The sequence below is a fragment of the Sciurus carolinensis genome, chromosome 4 (genome assembly GCF_902686445.1).
Source record: "Sciurus carolinensis chromosome 4, mSciCar1.2, whole genome shotgun sequence".
In the NCBI taxonomy this organism is placed as follows: domain Eukaryota; kingdom Metazoa; phylum Chordata; class Mammalia; order Rodentia; family Sciuridae; genus Sciurus; species Sciurus carolinensis.
The window spans coordinates 134,273,778-134,286,232 of NC_062216.1; the positions used below are offsets into that span (position 1 = coordinate 134,273,778).

Genomic DNA, 12,455 nt, shown 5'->3' on the forward strand with positions numbered 1-12,455 from the left:
ATAAAAAGTTAAAGTCAATATTCTGTGAAAATGTCAGGTCATCCTCTCTGGTGTAAGCATAACCTGTCTCATATTCGGAATACAACGTATTTATAATGACCTAATCATTTATTTCATCTTCCAAATACTATTCCAAACACAGATTCTAACTCCCAAAATGCCTTGAGTTGAAAAGTTAACATCTTCAACACAGATCCAGACTTCTTAGATGTATTTGGCTGCCTGCCTTTTTGGCTCATTAGTTGATGAACTGATGCCTCCTAGCGATCAACTCGTGCAATACAGCTTAGCCCAAGTCTGAGGAAAGGTGATACTCATTTTTAAAATGCTATCACAACCTATTTGTCAATCAGCTGTCTCTACTATTTCTGTCCTACCAATAGCCTAATTCAGGTTCATGTAGCCCAAATGGCCCAACCACTTGATCCATATACATTACCACCCTTTTCCCCCTTAGATACTGCATAAGTTACAATCACTTCCCACTGTGGAACATCCCAATTCATTACACTTGCATTGAAAGCCCTCACAGAATGAGTCCCACTTGCCTTTAGTTTTTACTCCTTCCACTCGTGAGTTCCAGTCATATATCTACTTGTGTTTACTGCCTTACTTTCCCAAATCCTTCAAATCCAACTTCTTGGGATTCTTCCAGCCATTCCCTTCCTAATCAATCATATTTCACTTCAAGTTCTAATCAGTAATCAGATTTTAACATGTATATAATTCACTGGCCAAGACCTGAGCTGAGTGTTTTCACCACTGTACAATGACAGCACTTAAAATGAGGAGAGGTATCTAAGTGTTTTCTGACTGAAAATATATTACTCAAAACAGGGCAAACAGGCTTATGACATTTTATTCATGACAGTTAACAGCTGAGGAGTCTGGTGATGCATAAGACACTTAAGGCAGTATTTATTTTGAAGTAACACGTTAAAATATGGGAGTAAATGGAGCAAGGGTTTGGCTCTTTTTGCATTAAATTCAAAACATGGTTATGTTAGAGGGGCAGTAACTCAATGAGAGCCAAAAAGAACAAATATTATGATCCCACAAAACTCCAAAAACTTAAGTTCTACATTGTGGCATATAGGTCTTTCAGGGATGGCAAGCAGAGAGGCATCAGACATTCCACAATGACATGGAAGTATTAGTAAACTTTAGTTTGAACACTGCCCTGGTCAAATAACATCCAACACACTGCCCTTCATCTAAGAGATTACTAATACCTAATTTCCTTTCCTAGGTCTGCTAGGAAACCAGGAATGCTCCTATTGTTTGCAATTTAAATAAATGTCTGATTGATGGCCACTTATGCAAATCCTTTCATTTAATGGACTTGATTCCAAGGTTGACTCCCTCATTTATCATCTTCTTTCCATTAGAACACAGCATGTAGCTTAAGAAACTTTAATGTGGTCATTATTGATCTCTGGAAATAAAAACACAGTAAATGGGCAATTTTTTTTTTTTTTTTTTAAGGCAAAAGACATAATGCAGTGCTTACAGAAAATACTTTTCAAAAGCCTAAGGATGAAGGAAAAGAGACAGCATGACAACTTACTTGGGTGGTATGATAAAAAGTCACTTTTTTTTTTTTTTTGGGTGCTGGGGATTGAACCCAGGGCCTTGTGCTTACTTAAAAGGCAAGCACTCTACCGACTGAGCTATCTCCCCAGCCCCAAAAAGGTGGAGGTGCACGACAGATGACAGGATAACAAAAGTCCAAGAGAAGGGATTAAAAAATAAATCTGTAGTACCAGGTTCAGAAAGGCATATTTTTTTTTAACCAAAAATACAACTATGGAAATCTTTCTGAAGCAAGCTTTAACAGCCACTGAACATGCCAGGAGGAAAAATATCCCATTAAGGCAAGAGAAATAAAGTTCAAAAACAGTCACAATCCCTAATTTTAAGTAAATGACTACTGAGTGACAAACTACAAAACTTGTAACAACCTCATTTGTGTAGACATGGCTCTCAGTTATGCAAGAAAGAAATCTTGGATGAAAACTGTATCTCCAGTCCTAACTCATCTTTGGGGGTTTTATTTCTGATTTTCCTTTCTTATGCCTGTTTACTTACTTCTGAAATGTAGATGTTTATGGGTTCCCAGAAATCCTTGATCAAATAATGCTTTTCTAAATCTTGTTCAACCTTTGTGGCAGATGTCTGTCATTGTACCCATTTTCCTATGAGATTCTGCTCTAGCATGCCCATGTCTACTGCAATTACCAGCCTTCCTGTGGCACTGTAAGCAAAATTACAGGCTCTCCTTTAAAGGAAACTGAATGTCAATAGCCCTTTGCCCCTGCTGCCTTGTACAGCACCTGGAAATGACATTTAGAACCCCAGCAGACATTCTGGATGATAAAGCAACTTGCAAAGGACAGAAGCTTCTCTCAAAACCATTAAGCTCCCACATTAGTTCTAGAAGAAAACTCTAAGCCACACTGTTATTTAGCTTGTTATAACATACAAAGGGAGAGTAACTTATGTGCAAGTTAACTCTAATCTTTAAAATATTTCTATTTTAAAAGCTTTAGTCATCTTTTACTCACCATTAAGGTTCCTTACCAATCAAGGTTGACATGGAACTCATTAGATATACATCAAGGAATCTCAACTGCTCAGATAAAATTCAAATAAAAGATTTCAATTATGATAAAAAAATGGGTATGTGGCCACTGCAAGATTACAGCTCCTCACTTTTTCAGTATCTTATCCCTCCCTCCAACAAGTAGTGGTCTCTTTCCATTAAATCTGGGTGGGCTTCTGACTCATCCCACCACAGGAACAAGGACATCCAGCGTCTGGACTTGCATTCTAAATAACATTCTCCATGATAGGGAAGAGATCCTTAAAGAAATGACACATTCCAGGACTGGGAAAGAAAAAAACAATTATGCACCTAAAAAGAACCTTTCTTAGTCATGAAGTGTGCAAAAAAACCTCAAAATCTGATACATCAAAAGCACACAGGATAACAATCATCAAATCTGGGGCAATAAAAACATCAAAATTAACTGTGATAGTATTTTAAGACTTGCCAGTTTTGATTAACTGCTGATTAAAAGAAGTCTTCATACCAGAATACAGCATTGAGGTGGTAAATGGCCTATCATGTCTACAGCAGTCTGTCAAACAGGTCAGGAAATTATAGCTTATGTGTATGCATATGAGAATACTGAACAAATGTTAGCAAAATGTCATATGTTGATCAGAGTTAAGAATATACAAGAATTTTTTCAACTACTGTAATTTTAAAGTTAACAGGGAAAGTAGCTAAGGTCATCAACCAAAGAGAGCCTAAAATATCAATCTGGAACTTGACTAAGGAGATTCACTGCAGATAAAATGCATCCATTAAAATTTTTTTCTTCTTAAGTAAAAGGAATTTCTCTTAACAGCTCTCTAATCCCATCTTTTTCACAACTTCTTCACCCCTTCCATCATTTTACCTACTTTTCAATTTCTTATATATGACCCTGGGGCCTTTATTAATCTCTAATTATTCTTGGAGCGTACTTCAAAAGATCTTGTCTTCCAATGGCTGAGTCCAACAATCATCACATTTTTATTTGGTTCCTCCACTTGAACTGCACTTTATAAAATTTCTACTCATTCTTGAAATCTCTGCTAAAAGCCCTCATATAATTTTTAAGTATTTTGAGAAGAAATTATTTAAAACTTCATTAAGTTTTTCAAAGCACCAACTACCTAGGCTTTATCATGAAAATGTCATTAAATCTGTTAACTTCTGGCACTTGAGTTTCGAAGAGCTTATTGCTAATTCCTCCTCAGTTCTAGCTTTAAAACATATCAGAAATTTAAAAGCACTGTTTTTATTTTAAGCAAGTTAGTACAGTTTTGAAATAATAAATGTCAAAACAGGTAACTAAAAGATCAATAAAAGCCGTGAATGCTATTTCCAATATGAAAATTAAATAGGACTGAAGATTTATTTCCTGCCAGCAATTTATCTCTAAATTGTTATGCCCTTGTTTCTTATACCAAAGAATTTGTCATTAAACTTATTTTTTTAACTGATAAATCTTAAAGTATAATAGAATGTCAAGTGGAAGAAACACAAGATACAGAGTATACTGCTATTCTGAAAATAAATTAAGTACATAAATTAAAATTTCCTATGGATGAATACTCATCCTTAAAGAAAATAATTTCATAAGCTAAGAATGTTTTCATTTCTCCAGAGTCACATAATGGTCAAGTGAACCTTAAACAGTTCAAGAACTTGTTTTTTTTAATCCAGGTTGTATTTTAATATCTGGATTTTTTTATCCAGTGTACAAAAAACCACCAGTACACATCTATTAAGTTAATTTCAATACTATTTCACCATTATCACTTACATTTAGTTTTCAGGTATTACTTAATGCTTTTAAGTGGCAAATTACCTAATTATGAACACTAGGTTTTCAAAACAATTGAGCTCATAATTACCAAGTATATTACAATGCAGATTTTTAAAAACTGAATCACATATGTATTTCTCTTTTCTAAAGTTCCCACCAAGAACTTATGCTTCTTCTCAACTATTTGTTCCATAAAATAACATTTGGCTTGACTAAATCAAAAATAAAGGCTAAAACCTTTAAGACTAAACCATAAATGAACTCAAATTTTAAACCAAGTCTTGAAATCACAGCAAAAAAAATTTCAATATTAGCTTAGTACTTCTGCATGGTATGATAAGGTTTTCACAAACAATAAATCTAAGTTTTTAATCTTCATTTTTCGTAATAGAAATAGTTTGCAACTCAGATAAATCCACAAATTCATACTGTCTTACAAGCAGCAGTAATATCAACTGTTAATCCAATTATCTTAGGAGCCTTGCCTTATACATCAATCACTCGTTAACCTATTTACAGAATAATGAAAATATTTCTACCAAAGCTAATGTCTCCTTTTCATGTTTATTTGTTGTTAAATGAGCTCAAAAGGAAATAAGAGGTAGAATCCCATTTTTCTTAGGTACCAACTCACCAATTCCAAACAATTAAGATAATTTCATACCTAGAATAGCGTAATACAAATATGGCTTCACTAGATTTTACACAGATGTAACTTCAGACTTCCGGGTTAAACCAACAACTAATCAATTCTTTCTCTGCTCACCATACATGAATGACCATAAAATGCCAGGCCTCATAAGCTTTTTTTTTAAAAAATAGGTTACTATATAGGATTTTACCCTTTCTAAAAGGAAAAAAAAAACAAAAGCAAAGAATGTAAAGAGAAATTCTGAAGTGTCTCAAAAGTGTTTGTACATATTTTCAATAAAATCTACTAGAACTATGAAATTCCTTTCTAGTTTTCAAATTAATTCCACCTAACAGGACTAGGGAGGTGGCTCTGTTACAGATTTACAGGTCACAGTAGACAGCACAGAACAGCCTAACCTAGACATCTGTTTTCCAATGTTCAAAAAAGTATATTCATGTGTTTTTAAAAAATCCAAATATCACCAGTATATTTTATAAAATTAATTTCAAGTTTTATTAAGGATTTCAAATTACATATTTCAAATTTCTAGAATGGAATAGAACCACTTTGGAACTGAAGAAATGGCATAAATGAACACTGACATTCCCCTGAAACTCCAATAGAGAAAACAGTTCCTGTGCAAACCACATCCATTATTTAACAAGATGAAATATTACTATCTTTTCACTTTGGCATAGCTGTTTCCTAAAGGAATAAAACAAAGATAGTGATTTTTGTTGCTTCTTTCAAATCATTAAAAATGGGATTCTATCTTAAGTTCAGAAAAAGCTTGTGATTAGATTATGGTTACATTAAAAAAAAAATCAGAATATCTAATCAAAGCAATCAAAATCATTTTGAAAATAAAGAGATAAAACTATTGTAAATTGGTTAAGGATTTCCAGTAGTTAGTTAAAATTCTCAGGAAAAGGCATGGATAGTTCTGTACAACTATAAAATATCTTCACATTTAACACCTTAATACTAAATTTTCAAAAAGAAAACTATCACTTCTAAAAGTGAACTCAATGTAACTTTATTAACAGCAGGAACTTGAGATCTTCCTCTAATTACAATTCATTTAGATCACCCTCGTTGTCAGACAAAAGTTCACCCCCCCCAAATTAACAGTAATAAGCCTGAGGTATTTTAAATGTGGCTCTAGAGTCTCAAATTTATTCGCATTCCCCTTCCCCAAATGGTTTTATTACCACTTTAGTCCCATGATCTCTATTATATTTATTACAGTGTGGTCAACTCATAGACCTGGAAAAAAAAAATCCTTCGACCTACTGAAATAGTTTCCACATCCCATCAATTTTCACTAAAATAGGGGCCATGCACAGATCTGAAAGTGTTGTCTGGCCAGATCCAAAACAGAAGTATTCCCGCTTTATTTTCCAGTTTACTTAATGAACCCTGCTGTGAAAAAAAATGCTGAATATCACACTTGTGGTACAAAATAGGCCCAAATTTTTAACTTTTAATGAGGCCAAGAAACAGTTCATGAAATTTAACTTAATATGTCTTAAAACATCTGTGAGGTAGTTAAGTAAACAGTACTACCCATCTTAAAAGTAAACAGAAGCATGGGTAAATGACAGACTTAAGCAGTAAGAATTAGAATAAACCACATTGGCTTAGGGCTTTGGTTCTAACCCAGGGAAATGAAATTTAACTTTTTTGCTTTTTAAAACTGTATCACATATTTAAGAATTTGGTCCCCCACCCCCAATACACACACTTGCTTACTACTTTTTCCAACGTTGGCATCCTTTCCTTCAATAATACGGTAGGTAAACCCTTAATTCAAGTTAAGCCTCTGGATCTAACCTGAATTAGTACAAAATTAAGACATTATCTTGTGAGAACTAATATTATATTTGACATTTTTATTTTAGGCTGCAAAAACAAAAACAAGCAAACAAACAAACAAAAAACTTGAAATAGGCTCGGCAAATGATGTAAATTCATCCTTTCCAGGAAAGCAGAAGGTAGACCCTACCACAAAGAAAAGATGCTTAGTTAATGGAGGTTAAATTTACAAGTACACTTTTATCACGTTAATAACCTTCTGAAAATTGTTTTATTCACCTCCCTGTGGTAATCAATAACCATATTATGAGTTAGGTTTCCTTATACTTAACTATATTCCATTAATAATCCTAAGAGTTATCAGGTTGGTCTTACTGGAAATTCTTAACCATGTTTGTTATGGGGATTTTTTTCCCCTCAAATGATGAGTTATATTAGTAAAAATTCACTGCATTTCTGTAACAAATAAATGAAAAGCACAACGATGCAAGCAGACTTAACTCACTCTACTACCAGCTGAAAACTACTTTGGTTCTTCAGGAAAAAAAATTAGCAAACAAAAAACATTTATTTTAATTTAACAGTTGTTAATTTTTATAATTGTACTCCAATAGCTACATGATGCAAATATTCCAGAAGAACCAAACTGCAGCAATGAATGAACATGCGTGAGGGAACTTGTGCATTCAACAGATATGACAGAAAAGCTATAGTTAAAATGCTAGGTAGAACAAATTTGTCTTTAAAATATCAATTCCTTTCCTTTAAAAAAAATTACTGAGTCTACCAAGAAAATACAAAAACATAAGGCGTAAGTAAATAATAGTTGTGTATAGGCTATTACAGTGCAGGTTATCCTCAAGGCCACATACATCCTGCTTCACTGCTGCTTGCACTCTGCTGGGTTTTGATCCTTCTGTTAAAGGAAAACAACAAGTCAATCTATCTTCTACCTGCTTTTATTATTTTTAAATAGTAATTAACCACCTGAATTATCACAGCATCTCGCTTTTGTCAAAAATTTGCCAGTTTTAAAAAAAAAAAGGTATAGGACAACTATGGAAAGTTATATTTTCAAATATTAGTAAATCGCTGAAATGCTAAAATAAAGTCCAAATTTTACACTGCAGAATTAACTCAACAGGACACACTAATAATCTTGAAAATATAACCAATTTGTTAGTCATATTACCAATTACTTTTACCTTTTTATGTTCAAGGATACTAATTCCATTCATATTTACACATTAAGATTCATTCATACCTATCAGACTATTTAACTTGATTTTAAATTAGCCTCTTGCTTGTTTATGTTAAAGTGCCCTGGGGATACCTTATAGCATCAAGCAAATGAACAAACTACAGACAAATCCTATATTTCAAATAAGCTCTGGTAATTTACTATGTATTTTGTGGAATATGACAAATTAAATTCCCAGGAATTACAGACTGGAATTCTCTGGTACTAAGAATAGTGGTGATTGGAAGAATCTAACAAACAGCACTGGCCCCCAATTTCCAAGCACTCTTGTACTCAGATCTCTTAAAATTGACCTTTGTTTATAAGATTTTCTTTGGAGGGGAAACAATATAAAAACACAATAAATTTAATACTAAAAACTGAAAAATAAATAAAATCTCAAAATAATGTGTCTTAACTAAAATAAAATGTTAGGGTTTATGTAGCAGAAAAGTATAAAAAAAAATACCAAGAACCAAAAACAATGTTTCTTAGGGAAAGGTGCACTGAAGTTATGTGTACTATATGAAATGACAGTGGGGACTGGAAAAAGGGAAAAATAAAAGTTACACAGACAATGGGTTTTATATTAGTGACTGTAATGGAGAAAATTAAACTTTATATTCTTAAATTAACCTGCCACAAATTAAATAGAAAATAGCACTAAGTTTGCTCACCTTGGAGTCATAGTCTGGATCATTTTCCTCATCTCCTTCTTCTTCCCCTTCCTATATTAAAGTTCAAAATGCATCCATGAAGTAGGTACATAGTAGGAAAAATTGGCTCATAATGTAGGGAAATTTCAATACAAAATTTAATACAAGTTACTCTATGGGTCAACAGATTTTCATGATTACAGAGTTTGGTGATAATACAATTTAATTTGAAAGCTTCTATTATGAAAAATTTCCCAACACAACTCGAGACATCCAGACAGCTTTTATTGAAAAGATTTACTGCAGCCAACGTTGAAAAAGTTTACTGCAGCTTTTGACTTCTTCAAAGAGCTGATAACCCTGCAGCAGAACAAAATTATTTGAAATAAAAAAAATGTTGCTGAGTTTTACAATTTATTTATTGAAACCTTATACATACATTGTTTGGCTGTAGAATTCTAAAATCATATTTTCCAAAATGTATCCCAAATCACATAATGATTATAGCAAAGAAATACATAAGTCACTCAATTTGCTTCTCAATGTCTTAAATACAGAGAATTGTTTGCTCATTTGGTAAACATTACCTCATCCGCTTCTTCACCTTCTTCATCATACTGAAAAGAGAAAACAGGATTGTGTGAACGAATAGAACATTTAAGAATATCATCAGTAACAGCCATCATTTTATACACCAGTATCTAAAAGGGAGAGAGCTTTCTCTTACAGTGAATAATAATTAAGCTAATCATATATTAGCTGCAGGAAATCGCTAGTTCAGTGCTATTTATAACCTCACAACTAATAAAATTAAAATAAAGACCACAGTATGCAATTATGTGAATAACATGTGATCAGACAATTATTACTGTAATTACTAGCCTGTACTAAAGTGTGGAATTCATTGCACAAAAAAAAATCCCTAAAACCTATTAGCAAAAAATTATCCAAAACATTGAAGGGCAGTCTAATTTTACCTGTTAGCATTGTATAATATTTTCTTAGAGGAAAATTCTATACCACCTAAATAAATGTTATCTTAAAACACAAAAAGAAGTCCTAGATGTTTTGTGAGAGGCAAGAACATAATGTTTCTAAAACTCAAGAGAGGCTGAGGCAAGAGGATTTCAATTTTGAGGCCACTCACGAATTTTAGCAAGACCCTGACTCAAAAATAATAATAAAAAGGGCTGGGATGTAGCTCAGAAGTAGAGCGCCCCTGGGTTAAATCCCCAGGTACCAAAAAAACAATAAAAAAACTCAAGAAAAGACATCTACAGGATAATCAGCAGTTAGCCTAATTTTGAATTATTATATATTCTTTTTAAAACATTAAACCTAATTTCCTACTAATTCTGACTCTCATACCCACACCAAACTATTTCACTGCCAGACTCATATCTACTCACATCATCATCATCATCTTCAATAGCTTCTCCAGTGAAGTATAACACTGATCTTGGGATTATACGCTCCCGTAAAAAGTGACCAATTTCAAAGTCTGCAGCAAGAATAGCTTCAGCATCATCATCCTATTTTTTTTTAAGAAAATAAAAGCACAAAATAAGAATAAGTTTGTAACTTACTTTGACATATGTTAAGATTCAAGAATTTAAATGATAAAGAAATCCTCAGGCTGGAGATATAGTTCAGTGGTACAGCAAGCAGTTGCCCAGCATGTATAAAGTCCTAGGTTCAATTCTGAGCACCACAATTTTTAAAAAAAATGTCCTCAACTTTATTTTCTACTTTTAAAAACTACTTTAATATTTAAAATTTTAAATTAGCTTATGAGTATTTAGATCAGTAGTTATCTACATGTGCTAGGTTTAAAGGATTTTAATAACAAGAAAAATAAGTTAGCAGACAGTGTTCATGCTAAGAATAGTTGTGGTAAATAGAATTTAAAACTGGTTATTAGTTTTTTTCTGCTTGAAACAAAAAATGCAAAAAAAAAAAAAAAAAAATTTTTTACTTTAAATTTTCCTTTGAAAATATTACTGAAAACACACTGAAAAACGAACATTTCAGCCTTTCCTAAGTAACAATATTAAGTATATGACAAAAGGACATTAAGAGACCAAAGACCAGCACTCAACATTTCCTGAAGGACAGACAGTACCCAAGCAGCTAACAGTTTTAAGTCTCCTTAATGGCAAACGAGGAGCTAGAGTCTTACTTAATAAAGACAATAAGCCAACTGTCAAGTTAATCTAGGATTTCTATTTAATGGCAAAATACAGCACAGAAATGGCTGGCATTATTGAAAATTTTTCTTAGATCTCATTTAAGTTCAGATACTTACCAATGAGTATAGATTCTATGAATTTCAAAGAAAGTTTATTAAGTCATCAAGATAACCCATCCTAAACAAAAATGTACTGGGTGGGGGCAGAAATGGAAGACTATGAAGGATCACTAATGGAGGTTTCCTCACTATAAGACTGGTTTTGCTATCAATATTTTGTAACATACTAAAACTGCACTTGAACACAAACTTCAACTCGCCCACTGACATGAAAATAGTGTGAAGCTCTATCTTAATTCTCCTAAGCAGTTCTCCTTACTAAAATTCACACACTGCTACAATCAGAGAAATGCAAATCAAAACTACTCTAAGATTTCATCTCACTCTAGTCAGAATGGCAATTATCAAGAATACAAGCAATAATAAGTGTTGGCAAGAATGTGGGGAAAAAGGTACACTCATACATTGCTGGTGGGACTGTAGATATGGAAAGCAGTATGGAGATTCCTAAGAAAACTTGGAATGGAACCACCATTTGACCCAGTTAATCTCATTCCTCGGTTTATACCCAAAGGACTTAAAATGAACATACTTCAGTGATGCAACCACATCAATGTTTATAGCAGCTCAATTCACAATAGCTGTAACTATGGAACCAACCTAGATGCCCTTCAACAGATAAATGGATAAAGAAATATAATACATATACACAATGGAATATTACTTGGCCTTAAAGAAGAATGGAATTATGGTATTTGCAGGTAAATGGATGGAACTAGAGAATATCATGCTAAGTGAATAAGCCAATCCCCAAAAACGAAAGGTGGCATATTTTCTCTGATAAGTGGATGCTGATCCATAGTGGCAGGTGGGTAGGGAAGAATGAAGGAACTCTGGATTGCACAGAGGGGAGTGTGGGGAGGGGTGGGGCGGTGGGGATGGGAAGTACTATAGAATGAGACAGATATTATTACCCTATATACATGTATGAAAAAAACTTTTAAAATTCACACAGCTTTATATTTATGCTTTGTCCTATAAAAGATTGTTTTTAGCAGTCCAGTTAAGACTCTTCAGACAAATAATTTTGCCATTTGCAAACATGGTTTATGCCTTAGCTAAGTGTTCCAATTCAAAAGTATCCAAAAATTAACAATCTTTACTTTCCTATACATATAAAATGATTTAAAACTATCTCAATTAATTAAAATTCAAACACATGGTCAAAAACAAAGCAAATCAAAACATACCTGGCCTACCCTGCCTGTATAAACTTCTTTGAGGTTTTCATTACATCATGCTGTATGGCAGGAACATTTCACAGTTCTTAGTCACAGGTCACATATAGTCACAATATAGAATCATATTTCCACTAGCACAATAAACACAAGTCCTAACCATATGTGGCTAGAGAAATTTAATTAAATAGAATACATTCTACTTTCATTTGGATTTTTAAAAATTAAAATCCCTAATCGAAATA

At 33.0% G+C, this 12,455-nt stretch overlaps 1 protein-coding gene across 5 annotated transcripts in view; it reads right to left on the reverse strand.

The window, feature by feature from the left end:
- Positions 1-6,885: 6,885 nt before the first annotated feature.
- Positions 6,886-12,455, reverse strand: part of Nap1l1 (nucleosome assembly protein 1 like 1) — a 32,049-nt gene continuing 26,479 nt past the window's right edge. For 2 of the 5 annotated variants that reach the window (XM_047549097.1, XM_047549101.1), the window contains 4 exons: positions 10,134-10,256; positions 9,312-9,341; positions 8,746-8,796; positions 6,886-7,744 (listed from right to left, as the gene is read on the reverse strand). In XM_047549097.1, coding sequence (XP_047405053.1) covers positions 7,709-7,744; positions 8,746-8,796; positions 9,312-9,341; positions 10,134-10,256 — 240 coding nt within the window. In that variant the 3' untranslated portion in view covers positions 6,886-7,708. Of the gene's footprint in view, positions 7,745-8,745; positions 8,797-8,988; positions 9,085-9,311; positions 9,342-10,133; positions 10,257-12,455 lie in introns of those variants that run through there. The other 3 variants (XM_047549099.1, XM_047549098.1, XM_047549100.1) reach the window with 3 other exon arrangements.